Source organism: Lepidochelys kempii, chromosome 4 (assembly GCF_965140265.1).
Source record: "Lepidochelys kempii isolate rLepKem1 chromosome 4, rLepKem1.hap2, whole genome shotgun sequence".
Lineage (NCBI taxonomy): Eukaryota > Metazoa > Chordata > Testudines > Cheloniidae > Lepidochelys > Lepidochelys kempii.
The window spans coordinates 44,054,658-44,071,525 of record NC_133259.1 but is presented as its reverse complement, the minus strand read 5'-3'; the positions used below and the strand labels follow the sequence as shown (position 1 = coordinate 44,071,525).

Sequence of the window (16,868 nt, the reverse complement as noted above, 5' to 3'; positions counted from 1 at the left end):
ATTGATTGTCCTCACTCCACCAGGTTTCTTTGATGCCTATTTTATCAATATCCTCCTTTAATACGAGGGACTCTAGTTCAGCCATCTTATTATTTAGACTTCTAGCATTTGTGTACAAGCACTTTAAAAACTTGTCACTGTTTATTTCTCTGCCCTTTTCTGATGTGTCAGATTCTTTATGTGAGTGTTTCTCGTCTGATCTGGCCCATACTTTGTCCTGTTTCATCCCATCCTCCTGACTAAAACCTAGAGAATCTCTATCAATAGACTCTCCTCTAAGAGAAGTCTCTGTCCGATCGACGTGCTCCTCTGCAGCAATCGGCTTTCCCCCATCTCTTAGTTTAAAAACTGCTCTGCAACCTTTTTAATGTTAAGTGCCAGCAATCTGGATCCACTTTGGTTTAGGTGGAGCCCATCCTTCCTGTATAGGATCCCCCTATCCCCAAAGTTTCCCCAGTTCCTAATAAATTGAAACCCTTCCTCTCTACACCATCGTCTCATCCACACATTGAGACTGAAGCTCTGCCTGCCTAAGTGGCCCTGCGCTTGGAACTGGTAGCATTTCTGAGAATGCCACCATAGAAGTCCTGGATTTCAGTCTCTTTCCTAGCAGCCTAAATTTGCCTCCAGGACATCTCTCCTACCCTTCCCTATGTCACTGGTACCTACATGTACCACGACCACCGGCTCCTCCCCAGCACTACACATAAGTCTATCTAGATGCTTCGAGAGATCCGCAACCTTCGCACCAGGCAGGCAAGTCACCATACGGTTCTCCCGGTCATCACAAACCCAGCTATCTATGTTTCTAATGATCGAATCTCCCATTAGTAACACCTGCCTTTTCCTAATGACTGGAGTTCCCTCCCCCGGAGAGGTAACCTCAGTGCGAGAGGATACCCCAACATCATCTGGAAGGAGGGTCCCAACTATGGGAAGGTTTCCCTCTGTTCCCGTTGACTGCTCTCCTTTTCTGGGCCTTTCATCCTCCTTAACAGTGCAGGGGCTGTCTGACCGGAGGTGGGACAAATCTACAGTGTCCTGGAAAGCCTCATCAACATACCTCTCTGCCTTCCTTAGCTCCTCCAGTTCCACCACCCTGGCCTCCAAAACCTGTACATGGTCTCTGAGGGCCAGGAGCTCCTTGCACCGAATGCACACGTACGCCACCCGTCCACAGGGCAAGTAATCATATATGCTACACTGAGTGCAATAAACAGGATAGCCCCCACTCTGCTGCTGGGCTTCTGCCTGCATTTTCTCCTACAGTTACCTGGGTTAATGATAGGGTTTTTGTTTAAATCAAGAAGTTTTGATTATAGTTTAGTGTAAAGGTTTTAAAGAATGGCAAGTCTACCTTGCTCCCTTCCCACTCCCCTTCCAAACTCCCTCTCGAAACTCCCTGTTAGCGGCCCCTGGTCTCTTGCTCACTGCTTTATAAAGCCCTGGCATCCTTCATAGCCCCACCCCTGACTAAGGCTCAGCCAACTAACAGAGCCTTCTAGATTTCAAACCTTGTTTAGAAGCTCACAGCTTTCAACTGCCGGCCACAGCACACGGTCCTTCAAATAAACAAACAGACAGACAAACACAAGCTCAGCACCTAACCCCCAAACACAAACACACACTGCAGACAGCCACTTACCCCAACGGTCCCGTATTTACTCCTCCTTCACCTGGAGAACTCCCTCTCGAAACTCCCTGTTAGCGGCTCCCCTGTTGGCAGGAAGGTGCTGCAGGTAGTGGTCCAGACATAACCTGGCTATTTGAGCAGTTCAGAAAGAGTGTCTTTCCTATTTCTTATGTTCACTTTTCACTTCTCCTGCTTAGAGCTTGCTATTTCCCATGTGTATCATAATTGTGAGAGATGCTAGGCTGAAGAATGGAAAATTTCTTATACAGTAATTTCCTTTCTGCTAGCAGCAGCACCTCTAAGGTGCCACAAGTACTCCTCGTTCTTTTTGCTGATACAGACCAACACGGCTACTACTCTGAAACCTGGGAATTATTCGGAATCACAAGCGTATATAATTTCCTGTCTTCTAGGTGGTAAATAGTTCCAATATTTGGCATTGACCAAACTCCATTTGCTCAAAGTTTTCTCACTGCAATATATATGAAACTTACAGTTGTAATAAGATCTTTCACTTTTTTACAGAATGAAAAATTAATGATGGAGCATCAAGAAAAAGTCAACAGACTTCAAAGGCGACTAACACAGGCAGAACAGAGGGCAGCTACAGCATCTCAACAGGTACAAAACTGTAATCAGAAAGCAACCTTATTACAGCTGCATAACAAGAGGTCTTTGAATGTTACAAGAAAAAATGTTGTTTTGGAATCTCCCTAGTGTAGAGGTAATTGATTGATTGTTTGTTTGTTATATGTAGTAAAGTAGCTGATACAAACAACTATACAGTTCTAACTTGCAAAATGTGTCATTTCAGAATATTTAACTACACTCCAAGCTTCTGACCGTTATGAATGAGTGAAATACTTCATTTGGGCACATCACTGAAAATCCACTGCTTTCATGTAATATGTTTGTGGAAATAAATTAGATGTAAACTCTGTTTATGTGGTTGTTGGCATATTAATGAAAGCATGTGAGTTTTTAGTAATCCTTTGCAACAAAGGAAGGAGCCCACTTATTAAGTCTGTGCAAAACTGAATCAATGTCAGAATGAGGGAATAATCTATGAAGTTTAAATACCTATCACCACTGATTACACAGAACAGCTGATCCAGCTCCCTTACAAATTGACCAGTAAGGCTGTATTCATTAGAAATGATGGCTTCATAGTAATAAAATGCAGATGTTGTGCTAGCTCCCACAGACTGACACCTGTAGAATCTCATTCTGATTCAGAAGACAAATATGTCTTCGTTTCATAACTATAGAACTCTGTCTAGGCTTTTTTTAGGCAGTTGAAGCTAGTTTAAGACCGACACAGTTGTGGGTCAGGAATTTCTAGGTCCCAACTAGTTGACAGATGTCTCATACTGGAAAAAGAGACAAGTTGGAATGTCAAAGGAGGGGAAATTTTTAATCGTGTTCTGTGTCTACTCAGTTCTATCATATACCCTCTTACTTTTAGGTTACAATTTTCAGTCTCCCTCGACAAAAGTAAATAACTTAAAAAAGAAGCGTGTGTTGCCGTGTGGGGAGGAGAGTGATTCTCCCTCACACAGTTTATAATTTTGGGAAGAAGACATCAGACAGCCACATTGGGTCAAACCAGTGGTCCGTGTAGCCCAGTATCCTTTCTCTGACAGTGACTACTGCCAGATGCCTCACAGTGAATGTACAGAACAGGGCAATTATTGAATAATCCATCCCATCATCCAGTCCCAGCTTCTGTCAGTTGGACAGTTAAGGGACACCCAGGGCATGAGGTAGTGTCCCTGACCGTCTTGACTAATAGCCATTGGTGGACCTATCCTCCATGAACTTATCTAATTCTTTTTTAAACCCAATTATACTTTTAGCCTTTAGAACATCCCATGGCAACAGTTCAACATGTTGACTGTGTGTTGTGTGAAGAAAGTTTCCTTTTTTTGTTTCAAACCTACTGCCTGTTAATTTCATTGGGTGACCCCCCCCCTAGTTCTTGTGTTATGTGAAGGGATAAATAACACTTCCTTATTTACTTTCTCCGTACCAATCATGATTTTTTAGACCTCTGTCATATCCTCCCCCCTTAGTCATCTGTTTTCCAAGATGTAGTCTGTCATTTTAATTTCTCCTCGTATGGAAGCTGTTCCATACCCCTAATCATTTTTTTTTTTTTTGCTCTTCTCCGAACTTTTCCCCATTCTAATTTATCTTTTTTGAGATGGGGCAACCACAACTGCATGCATGCAGTATTTAAGGTATAGTTGTACCATGGATTTATGTAGTGGCATAATACTTTCAGTGTTATTTATCCCTTTCCTAATGGTTCCTAACATTGTTAGCTTTATTGAGTGCTGCTGCACGTTGAGCAGATGTTTATAGAGAACTATCCACAATGGCTCCAAGATCTCGGTCTTGAGTGGTAACAGCTAGTTAGACCCTATCATTTTGTATGTATAGTTGGGATTATGTTTTCCAGTATGCATTACTTCTCATTTATCAGCATTGGATTTCATCTGCCATTTGTTGCCAAGTTACCCAGTTTTGTGAGATCTCTTTGTAACTCTTCACAGTAAGCTTCACACTTAACTATCTTGAGTACTTTTGTATCATCTGCAAATTTTGCCACCTCACTCTTCACTCCCTTTTTCTGCTCATTTATGAATACGTTGAACAATACAGGTCCCAGTAAAAATCTTTGCAGGACCCTGTTATTTACTTCTCTCCATTGTGAAAACTGACCACTTTCTTTCGTGTCTTTTAGCCATTTACTGATGGATGAGAGGACCTTCCCTCTTATCCTATAACTGTGTACTTTGCTTAAGATCTTTTGACGAGGGACCTTGTCAAAGGCTTTCTGAAAGTCCAAGTATACTAGAACAACAGACTTACCCTTGTCCACATGTTTGTTGATCCCCTCAAAGAGTTGTGAGGCATGATTTCCTTGATTAGATTGGTGAGGCATGATTTCCTTTTACAAAAGGCTTGCTGACTCTTTTCCAATATGTTTATCTACATGTCTGATAATTTGTTGGGTTTTTTTGCATAGTTTCAACCCATTTGCCTGTTACTGAGGTTAGGCTTAGTCACCTATAATTGCCAGGATCGCCTCTTGAACTTTTTTTTAAAAGTCAGTGTTATTTTAGCTATTAGCTATCCTCCAGTCTTCTGGCAAAGAGGTTGATTTAAGTGATAGGTTACATACCATAGTAGTTTTGCAATTTCGTATTTGATTTTCTTTAGAACTCTTGGCTGATTATCATCTGGTCATGGTGATTTCTTACTGTTTAATTTATTAGTTTGTTCCAAAACCACCTCTACTGACGGATATCTCAGTCTGGGTCGATGCCTCAGATTTGTCACCTACATATGAACCATTCTTTTTAGATATCTCCCCTATATCCTCTGCAGTGAAGACCAATGTAAAGAATTCATTCAGTTTCTCCTCAACAGCCTTGTCTTCCTTGACTGCTTCTTTAGCACCTCAGTTGTCCAGTGGCCCGACTGATTGCTTGGCAAGCTTCCTTCTTCTGATGTACTTTAAAAAATTTTTGGCTGTTAGTTTTTGAGTCTTTTCCCAGATGCTTTTCAAATTTTCTTTGCCTGCTTTATAATATTTATACACTTGACTTGCCAGAGTTTATGCTCCTTTCTATTTTCCTCACTAGAATTTGACTTCCAATTTTTAAAAGATGTCTTTTTGTCTCTAACTGCATCTTTTATCCTGCCATTTGGCCACAGTGGCTTCTTTTTTTTTTTGGTCCTCTTACTGTTTTTTTGTTTTGTTTTGTTTTTAATTTGGAGTATACATTTCGTTTGAGCCGCTATTATGGTGGTCTTAAATAGTCTCCATGCAGTTTTCAGGCATTTCATCCTTGTGACTGTTCCTTTTAATTTATGTTTAACTAGCATCCCCTTTTTTGTATAATCCTGTTTTTGAAGTTAAATACTACTGTGGTGGGTTTCTTTGGCATTTTTCCCCCTAAATGGATGTTAACTTTAATTACATTATGGTCGCTATTACTGAGGTTTTAGCTATATTCGCTTCTTGGACTAGATTCTGTGCTCCACTTAGGACTAAATCAAGAATTGATTCTGCCCTTGTTGGTTCCAGGACAAGCTGTTCCAAGAAGCAGTCATGATACATTTTAGACAAATTACAAAGTCAGGAGGGCAGTTTTACAGCTTAAAAGAGTTTGATGTTGATCCAACACCAGAATGCCCTCCATACACACAGTAATAACATTAACTACTTTAGACTCACAAGGCAAAAATTACCTAGCTGTAAACAGTTAGCAGGAAAACGATCCTGTACATGGAACAGTTGTACCATCCCTTCCTCATTAGCATTGTGTTCCCAAATTGAACTGTTTACTACACTTCAGTAGTCTTGAATGTTACTCTCTCTAAGATTGGCTGGAGTGCAACCCTCTGGAGTGCATTACTACTTATTAGTGGGCAAGCAGTGGATGGAAAATAGATAGATTTGTTAGGTCCAAAGATATTAGGAGAACGGCAGTCTGATAGACCAGGATAGTAAGCAGAAATGAACAGCATGGAAAATACATAGTTTTGTTTGCTTCACCTTTGCAGTGAGTGTCAGGAAGAAAGAAAACTTGGAACTCAAATGACCCCACTGCAAATTATGTCCTGCATACAAATATTGCAAATGTTTAATCTGTCCTGTCTACTGTTTCAACATTAAAGATCCCACATACCTTTTCTTAAGAGTAGGAGTTTCCCCGTGTAACTGTGACCCAATTTCATCTGTCTACTGTTGTATAATTTGCTATGTGTCACTTGTTCCCTTAGCTGTTGCAACCTATCACAAAGGTTTGCATTTCAGTGATGCAGTATGTATATAAAGTATCATGTATAGCCATTTCAGGATGAAAGACACTATCTATAAAATGTAATATTTCTATTAAATAGTCAGTGACTGGTTTTTACTTTAGTCTAATACCCATAAAAGAGGGGTGCAACACTGAAAAATCACCACTAAAATGCAATCCTTTAGACAGACATTGCATTTTTTTAAAATAATTTGAATTCTACATTTCATGCATTTTATTTTAGTATAGCACAACCTCTATTACTCAATCCTCCGTCATTCAAAACTCTTTTGTATGTGAAATAGGGTCACAACCGTGGGCATATATTGAGAATTCTTTCAAGTATCCAAAATTTCAGTTATTTGTGTTTATTCTGTCTCCTCCATGACATTTTGCTTATTGAGATTTTCGTGGAATAGTATTGACTGTTTGTTTTTACTTGCAGCTCAATGTGATTACTGTGCAGAGGAAAAAAGCTGCCTCCATGGTGGATCTAGAAAATATTTAAAAAATATGCTTTGTTCATTCACACCACTTAAGAATTGGAAAATCTGTCAGAGGAATACAGTATTGGAGCATTAAAGCCTATAGCACACAGCTAGACTTGTGTAATTTGCATAAACATTTTCCATTCTGTTTGCGCAAGGGGGAAAAAAGCTCACAGTAAATACAGGAATGAGAGTATGCAAAATAATATAATGATCTCTTATGTAAAATGAAGCCCACATTCATCAATGTAAAATTACAAGTGTACCGTGCATAGTGTGGGTTTTTTGATTTAATGGCAATCATGACAAAGTAGTATTAAAGCAATATATACCAATGTGCTGACAATTATAAACACCTTTACTCTGTATGTACAAATGATTTGTTTAATTACATTTTGTATGACATTTTCTTAATGTACAAGTGCAATGTAATAAATTATGTACTTTCTGAACAGATTGTGTGCATGGGAAGGAATGGGCTGCATCCTCTTTGGTGAATGAAACTGAGAAACTAGTTATGTCCTGAGTTTCAAATAGTGGGGATGTGTGGTAGTTTTGCACATGACTGCCTTGACTTTCAGTGTTTTGCAGTACAGTATTTGTGGGTTTTTTCAGTTTGTTTCCTCCGTGATACCTGTTGAAAATAGTAAAAGGTAGATACTAATCTGGTCTCTGGTACTCCAGGCTCTTCCCAGTTGTACTTCTTACTCTAATCACTACTTCACAGTTGTGCCTTACCTCTGTGATCAACTTCTTTCCCTGGTATGCACATGTATGGGAACCTGTGGCAACTGTTATTCCTAGCAGCAACACTGTACAACAGGCTAGGCAAAGTCATACAGAAGAACATGTAGCAATTATGTACCCCCCTTGACTCTTTCAGATCAAAATATTCATTTTAATTCCACAGAATAAGGGTTCAAGGACTCTCTTGAGATTACATTTTGTCCTTTTTGCTTTGAGGATGGCAAATTCTATGCAATTATTCTAAAAAGGGCTTTTGAAGGAAAGTTAGTATATTAGACTCTTAACTGTTTTCTCTTTAAGCATATATAACATTTGAAAATTCATTTGACAGATCTTGAAAGTCCATCGTTGTCTGAAGTAAGTGATTTTAATTTCTTGTGTGTTTATTTGAAGGTTTTCACAATACTGTATATTTTCTCCTCCCTCTCAACATATTTACAATATAAAGGACAATGAAACTTAAATTTATTTGGACTGATAATTCATCCATGCTTACCTGAAAATTTCCTTTCTTTGAATAAGATGCATAGATTTTTACAGTGGGTCTTCAGCCTGCTTGCATCTTTGGGGCAGAACCAGACTGTCAGTCACTGGAGGTAGGGGTCTGTCCTGCCCACAAAGAGTCTGTCAGTTAAGACCACTTCCATAGCCAAGGATAATTCTCCTCCTTTAATAATCTAAGAAAAAAACTGTACTTAAGAAAGAATAACTCCTGCTGTCTCCTACTGCGGAGCATAGTTTTAATCAATCCCTTCCTCAGTTTGATGTATCCCAGTGCCGAGCCCAATTTATAACAAGGGAGGGCTGGCTCTGTGAACCTATTACTCAAAGTTGGTTTTCAAGTATGCATGGATCCACTTTCCTGTTTCTTCTTATACCCTATTAGCCACCACATATCTCCAATTAATCTTTGTTCCCAAATAATAGGCAAGGCTTGCAGCATGCCATAAATATCACTAAAAACCTAGACACTAAGCCAAAAGAGAAAGTTCATTTGAAAACCTGTGGCCCCTCACTGAGAGCACCTCACTTGCTGTCTGTCTGTTTGCATTTAAACTAGGGAGCCTGAGCACCTCAGCTGATCCTCTCATACAGAGCTAGTTTTTACTAAATATGCAAATTTTACAGTATCTGCTCTTTTAATCTTTTAATGCTTCGGTCCTTGTCACGTCACAGTGCTGCAATTCATATATTGAATTCCTAAAAGCCCATCTTCATACAAGAGAAAAGCCACCTGTTTTCTCATATCACTCTGATTTTATTGCCACAATCAGCAATAGATGGGAGTATAATTGAAAGAAGGTCCTAAAATCAAAGGAATAATGTATTTAATCAGAAACAAGCATTCTCTGGTTTTAGTAAATTAAAGATGGCTTATTGAAATGTTTACAGTTTCCACAGATGATGACCAATAAATCCAAGCTAGAGAATGACTCAACACTACTTGAGCCATTTCTCATCAATGCAGAGGCTGGTGTGGGTCAAGAAGGGGTGATTTCTAACGCTTAGACTACAGGCTGTACATCATGAATCAGAGAGGTGCAATTGCCCCTTCTGTGCACATTTTGCCTGAGGTTGTGTACTGGTGATGTATTGGAACTTGTAAAATAGCTTACATTTAGGGAATATGCAATTGAGGTATGAAGCTATAAAAGAACAGAGGCAACTAATACAAACCAAAAAGGTCTGGGTTGATACTACTGTTCAAACTGCAAGTATCCCCCACTTTCAGTTCAAAATGGTGTGTTGATTACAGCTCTTTTGTTGTTGAGGGAAATTAACACATATATTGACATCATAATTATAGGATGTACTGCCTTATAAAGGTTGTTTGACAATTCCCTTTATAAGACCCTGTTTTCAGTTGCTTTATAACCCCGCTAAACTTTTTGGAAAGTTTCAGCCAAAACAATTCAGCCATTTCTGAAAACAAGGCTAGGGCTGGGTACATTTTGCTGATATTAAGATTGTCAGGATTTGTTGACTTTGAGAATGGCTCTAGCACCCCCATGCAGGAAGTTGAAATTTAGTAGAGAGTAGCCTTTGTGTGAGGCATGTGCCTTCTGCCTTGCCCTTTAAAAATCTGTCCAAATTTGACCAAGGCATAAGACTGAAAAAACCTCAATTCATACATGCTCAGTAGAGACTTGCTAAAACAGTTCAATTTTCTGAAGAGTCAATCTTCCCTGAGCATGATTTTCCCTGCAAATGCAATTTCTGGGTGCCCTGGGTTGTGGTGGGTCCAGGCACTGGAGTTAAGAGCAGGGAGCATCTCTCTCCTATGTGCTCTAAATGTACAGAATGGACCTGCTCTAGCGATTAAATGGTTGTGTTCTAGAGGAGGCTGTTGAACAGTCAGAAGGTATATAGACTCCAACTTGTGGGGCTGTAAAACTGCAGCTAAATGTTCAGGCTTGGGCTGGAGCCCAGAGCTGTGGGACCCCGCAAATGTCTACACCACAGTTTTACTGCCCCACAGCCTGAGCCCCAACTAACTGACTCAGGCCAGCCATAGCTGTTTAACTGCTATGTAGACACATCCTAATTGTGTGTCCCTTGTGTTCTGGCTGCCTGACTTAAGATCCTGAGGTCTGATTTTTTTTATTAGTGCTGAGCACTCTCAGCTGCTACTGAAGTCAATGGGAGCATCTTCTTTGAACATATAAAGTGCTGTATAATAACATTAAGTACTCTGAAAAATGAAGTCTTACGTTGGGTACCCAAAATTAGTGGATACTTTTTACCTTAATTTCTCTCTGCCTTAGTTCTCCATTTATAAAATGGGGATAATACCTCCATCTCATAGGGATGGTGTGAAAATAATAAATTCATCATTGTATGTGAAACACAGATACTGTTAGTGATGAGCACCATAGCCCATGAGGAAATTAATAATTTGTCTTCAGAATAGGGTTTGAATAATGTGCAGTAAATAAGGCATGGGGCCATACATTGAACAATGAATAGAATAAACTATTGAATAGCTGCTCATAAAGTGAACACCATCCAGTCTGTGCACTGAATGAGGCAGAGGTCCTGGGGGAGAAAATAGTGTGTAACCCTGTAATTAAAGACTAATTCTTAATGCATTTACAGAAGGGGGCTGAATTAAGGTTGCACAGGCAACCTGCTCTAGGGATTAAAGAGTTGTGTTCTAGAGGAGGCTGTTGGCTGTAGAACTATCAGGTATATAGCAAACGGGGCAGCGCATTGCAGGAAGAGAAAGGATGGTTTTATGGTTGTGTTGAAAGGTGCCCTGGGGACCTAAAGTCCTATGCCTGCCTGTGCCACAGAGTTCCCGTGTCATGCTGGGCAAATCACTTAAACCAGATTTTTCATAGATGGTTACAAAGGGTATGTCTACACTGCAATTAAACACCCCTGGCTGGCCTGTCACAGCTGGCTCAGACTTGTGGGGTTCTAAAATTGCACAGGCAACCTTAATTCTGGCATTTCTTAACCTTTGAATGCTTGACTTGCAACCTTAATGTGCTTTTAACATAATTTTGTATATAATAATAAAGGGCTAACGTCCCCTACTCTTTTTTCATGTCTTTTTGCGGACACTGAGCCAAATGAATATTTTGAAGTGCAGACCTAGTCTAATATAGCAGCCCTCATCTCCATTAGAGTGCAAACATGCGTTACTGTAACATTAAGGTGGCACTGTGAAACATTCTAGTTGGGGATGCAAAGTAAAGGTGAATGTGCAATTTTCTCTGTCCTATGAACATGTCTTAAAATACAGCCTTTAATTGTGTGACCACTTACTATTTCCCAAATAATGCAATAGAATAAAAGTGATTTTCCCTACAGTCTTGGTCTGTTTTGTGAATTTTCAATTCCTGTAACATTATCCAAATTGAAATCTTTTTTTTTTACAATGCATGCACATAGGCAGGTAGAGTTAAGGTTGCACAATATTAAACATCCACTGTGACTGGCATTGCATAAGAGAATGATGAGGTTACACTCTATTAAGATTGAAACTTAATGTTGCCTTAATGTATTAGGAAATAAGGGTTTTCCTGCACATTCATCCTTGGAATTTTTTCATAAAGTGGTGCCTCACCTCCAGCTTGGAGATTATGTAGTTCCTTTTAAACGGCTGCACTTGTTTATCTGATATAGGCTGTTGTGGCATCATAAGGCCATGTCTTACCCTTGGATGGGTGGGCAGTTAACATTGCAATGAACAGCCTGTAACAAACCTGAAATGTGGAAGCCCATTTCAACACACAGTAAGTATGATGCTGTTGGGTTACATAAATGATTTGGTGAACTTGCCACTGTAGCAGTAAGAGATCACGGATACGTAACATTCCATATATAGAAACATTCAGAGGTACACTTGTAAAATGTAAAGAAATAGGCCTCTTTCTGTTTGTAACGAAACTACATTTCTGCATTCTGTAGATTTTTGGCTATTTCATCCAAACTGCCAAACTTTTATGAAGATTTCTATTTGCCTTTCACTTGTTCCATAAAGCAAACCTAAGATGATTTAAAATTCAAAGTGCAGTTTTGGACAGCAAGGATAGCAAAGTGACTTAGAAGAGAATCTGGTAAGTATTTTTTTTTTTTTTTAAGTTTATACTCCATTTTAGTGACTTACTGTAGGCCAGTGTGTGAGCCCTTTACTAACACTGCTGAACAAATAATCACAGGTAGATCCACTGATTTCAGAAAGATTACTTGTTTAAGAAATTGTTCACCAAAAATGAATAAAGGAGAGGTCATACTCTGACCTTAAATGATTAAAATAATGTTTTACTACTGTTGGCACTCCAGAGCCAATACAGGGAAGAAAGAGCTATATCTTGGTCTTGCGAGCACCTCAGGCACCTTCCAGTTTCAAAAACTTCAACTGCTAATGCTACGAGTAAGAGAGAAGATATGGCAAGCACTGAGTAAGTATTACAGTCATATCACTCTAGAAATATGTAATAGCATTTCATTACTGGTAAGCTATATATATATATATATGTATATGACTGGGCACCAAACATGACAATTGTTGGTCCCAGTGGTCCCAATCCTGGAAACACAAATGTGCTTAAAGCACATGAGCTTACTGCAATGAGACAGCCTATATGCTTAAAGTTAAGCATATACATATATGCAGGATGTTTATTTTAACTTTGCTTAGATATCATGGCAATGAATACGGTATATAAACCTGAACAGAATGGACAGAAGTGGAGATTTTAAAATTGAACACTGCCAGTCTATTGCAAAATGTACAGCATTTATTCACATACAGACAAAAAGGCACAATTCTACTAAATATTTTAACAAAAAAATACAGCTGTCTTCAACTAGATCTTTATAAATACTTCAGAAAAGGGGGAAAATAAATACAGGTTTGGGCCAAGTAATATAAAATAGTCATCTCTACATATACTTTTTATCTCTGATTCTATCAGTTTCTCGTCATGCACCTTTTTTTTTTTTTTAATTTTAGCTGAATGGACACCAAAGCTAGGCACATAGTGAAAAATCTTCTGTACAAGATTTTACAAATGTAATGACAATTTTTTTCAAATTTTTAAAATAATAAAGATTTGCACACATGACACGAATAAACCCTTCATTTAGATTTGTGTGTGTTTATACCCTAACAAATGGCATTCCAGGCAACTTTACAAAAGTTCAACTAGCCTACATTTTGACATAATACACCAATCATAATCAAAGAGATTGCTTGGTCAATCTGCACAAGGAAAGGTAAAGCTTAAAAAAAATGAATGAATGGTTTCATACCAATAAAACATAAGGGGTGGGTTTGGGTTGTTACTGCTATACTTATGACTCCTCTGTTGCTGAGCGCTAAGCCTGGCATGAAACTAACTTTTACAGCTGGCCATACTGCAATTAGCTTGCCTTGTAGCTTTTTTTTGTAATTAGGGGTTTGGGAAAAGCGCTTTTTTATTTGGTTCAGCATAAAGTGGAACATTAGAAAGCTTATTAACCTAAATGTGTGGGGAGTAAAACATATAAGGCATTCTTTCTGCACAATGCTAGCATTCATAATAGTGCAAATGAATCAGGTACCTCTTTCAAACTGATGTGAGGTTAAATGTTTGCTTAAAATCAAATTTATTTTTTTTTCCTTCTATGGCTTGACAAATAATTCCCTATATCACAACCTCCTTACAGTAATAAACTTAGCCCTCATCTAGAAATGTTGCTGAATTTAAAAGTGAAATCAACTGTACTTCCCTCTTCTCCCATAGCCAATAAAAAAATTTTAATCAAAGAGAACTTTAATATTTTAAGTCACATCAAGAGTGAATCTCTGTATGACTCAGATCCACCATTCCTCCTTTGTTATGTGCAACAACAAATTAATCTGACCAGCAAAGTCATGAGATGAATCTGGTTTCTCAGGAGCAGCAATGTTTAAACAAAGTATTGTTTCAATACAAACATTTCCCCTTCCCAAGATTATCCATTAAGTATCAAAAGGTTACGTCTCAATTTAGTTTTAAACATTTGTTTGAAGTTTTTAATTTGATAACTTGCATAGCAAGATGGAATGTCAATAAGCCTATTTTGTCAACTGAATCCTCTGGAAGACTTAAAGTTAACAGCAAAGTTCTATTGTTTCTTTATTCTTTCCCTGCCCCAATAAGGAGGGGTTAAATGTTAAAATGTATTATGTAATTGAATACTGATAGTAGTGGGTGGGGGAAAAGAAAAAGGGATTCTTCCATCTGCCCATATTTCTAAACTCACTGCTGCTTAAACTTAATTACAACAATTTCATGTCTGCCTTACGTTGATGCAGAATTCCAAAGACTTCAGGCTCTTATAACATCCATTGTTATGATACATATGCACTCTATTCAGTGCACAAACAAAATCTCTCTCTATGTACTGTTAATGTTATTGCTGATAGCTTACTCACAAGTTATTGCCATTCGTGGTTATTTAAAAAAGTTATGTAATCAGACTGTGAGCTCCCTCTCTCATCAATTCTAGTCCAGAATAGAATGAAATCACTTTATCTTGGTCTGAATGTAAAGAGCTAATCACAATTTATTGCCTTTCCTTTTAATTCTATTTAAAAATATATATTTGTCTTTTTTTTTTTTTTTTTTTAAAGTAACGCTTTAGTGTCAGATGCTTGGATGTCCCAGTACATACCATTAGTGCATAAGTGGCTGGCGTTGGGAAATCCTGCTGACTAGTGCCTTCAAGTTAGTCATGCCCACTTGAATTATCATCGTATTCCTGGAGGGCAGGTGACTGGATAATGGTAAAGCTGCTCTGTGGATTGTTCCATAGAATGCAGTAAGCCATAAATTTGTCCCTTTCTCAGAACTGGACAAACTATCTTCTAAATGTATTCCTTCCCCAGAATTGAAGAACTTAAGAGTATGGCTCTGTGCTCAGACTGGGTCTTTTCATGTTGTTACTGTTGTATCACTAGGCAGCTGCAGCTCAAACCTGTCCCCTTCATTTTTCTCCCATAATTGTGGTTAAAACTGACTACCTGTTGTATGTATTTACATGTAAACTCTCTGGAGTTACGGAAGATTTAGAGCTGCCATGTATACTGAACTCTAATACACCAAAAACATTTTGCAGACCTTAAAGACCTGCCACAGTCCAAGGAAAGTGAGCATTTGTAACGGGTTTAGAAATGCTGGATGGTTAACTAACCAGATTTGATATAGTATACACTAGTTAATTTAACAGCTTGTGCTTTTGGGGAGAGGAAAAAATGCTTGTCAGTGCTGTTTTGCTAAAGAGAGACAGATGCAACCTCCCCTTCCCCCCCCCGTGTTTAATGAATTCTTTTAGTGTTCCGCCAAAGATTCCATTTTAATAGTGATGTTGTCATGTTTCCTCAAGAAAGTTGCAAATAAAAAGATTCAAACTTCTCACAGAAACAGATTATAAGGACTCAGGGACAGGGGCCAAAATCGTAGTCTTAAGTGCACGTAAACATGTTTATACAGCTTGTTTATCTCTTTGTCAATCTGTAGCCATGTCTAAAACCCCATCCTCCCCTCCTCACACCAATAAATAATGCAGAGTGGGTTTGTAGGCAGTGCCTCTATTGACCATGGTGCTGAAGATGTCTTACTGTCCAGTCAGGAAGCGAGGATACTTCTCCTAATAATATCTGTCCTCCTGTTGATAGTGCTGTTTGGACTAAGCCTTTGCTGTCTGCATTTTTTCTCAGCCACCTCAGTTTCTGAGTCACTCATTTCAGCATCCGGAGCATACCCATCATTTTCCCTGTCTGTCTTTAGTTTGCTCTTTGCCCTGTCCTTAGGCAAAACTCTGCCCATGCCCAAGTATGGATAGTTAGAGTTTTGGTGGCAGGTCTCCTCCTGGATCTCTCCCTGGTGTTGTCTCTCCCCCTTCTTTGGAATTCGGAATCCGCCCCAGTTTTTCACTGGGCTTGTGGGTGTAGTAGGCACTTTAACTACAGGCCGGTTACAGTTTATTTTTATGAGAGACCCATTGCACTTAGGCACTATATCCCTCCGTGTGCCAGGTGCTGACCTACCACCTGGATGGTTCACAGACCTTTTGTTTTCTGATTGCCTCTGAGACACTTCTGTGGATGTCAGTGGCTTGTGGCTGTGCTTGGAAGGCTTTTCCTTCAGTTCTGCCTTGATTACCTCATAAGGGGAATGATTGTCTCTTCTTTTCCTGTGGTCTGTCATAACTATCCCATTTCTCTGTTGTGCTGATACAATGCGTGCTTCTGCAAAGGCCTTTTCAAAATTTAAAAAGGTACCTGGAGTTGCAACACCTTCCCTTCGGCTGGGCTGCTTGAGCAGGGATTTGCTGTCACTCCCAGAGCTGTTCCTTACTCTGTCTCTCTTGTGTGATTTTTTCAGTGTGTGTGTCAGAGAAGTGCCCATTTGCTTCCTGAAGAAAGCAGAATGCCACTTCAAATCCTCTATCTTGGGAGCATCAGGACCCAAAGGTGGACTGTTGAACAATACCACGTTTTCTACTGAGGAGGAGGAAGGCACACCTAAAAGCAACACAGAGAAATTACTTCACAGTTCAGCCAAAGCAAATCACTTTCCCGATATAACAACTGCTGCTTTTTACCTCCTAAAATTCCTCTCTTAATTTTTTCTTTCCTGCCTCCAACTTGTTTTTAATTATGCTGGCGCATGACCAGCATTTAATGGTTTTCATAATGTCCAACATCTG

The 16,868-nt window shown here is 39.1% G+C and overlaps 2 protein-coding genes across 10 annotated transcripts in view; one reads left to right on the top strand and one right to left on the bottom strand.

Annotated features, from left to right (window-relative positions):
* SCLT1 (sodium channel and clathrin linker 1) overlaps positions 1-14,777 on the top strand; it is a 137,010-nt gene extending 122,233 nt beyond the window's left edge. For 2 of the 3 annotated variants that reach the window (XM_073341115.1, XM_073341118.1), the window contains 2 exons: positions 2,159-2,254; positions 6,893-14,777. In XM_073341115.1, coding sequence (XP_073197216.1) covers positions 2,159-2,254; positions 6,893-6,955 — 159 coding nt within the window. In that variant the 3' untranslated portion in view covers positions 6,956-14,777. The remainder of the gene's footprint in view (positions 1-2,158; positions 2,255-6,892) is intronic. The other variant, XM_073341116.1, reaches the window with a different exon arrangement.
* JADE1 (jade family PHD finger 1) overlaps positions 5,286-16,868 on the bottom strand; it is an 81,144-nt gene continuing 69,561 nt past the window's right edge. For all 7 annotated transcript variants that reach the window (XM_073341109.1, XM_073341110.1, XM_073341108.1 and 4 more), the window contains one exon: positions 5,286-16,683. In XM_073341109.1, coding sequence (XP_073197210.1) covers positions 15,785-16,683 — 899 coding nt within the window. In that variant the 3' untranslated portion in view covers positions 5,286-15,784. The remainder of the gene's footprint in view (positions 16,684-16,868) is intronic.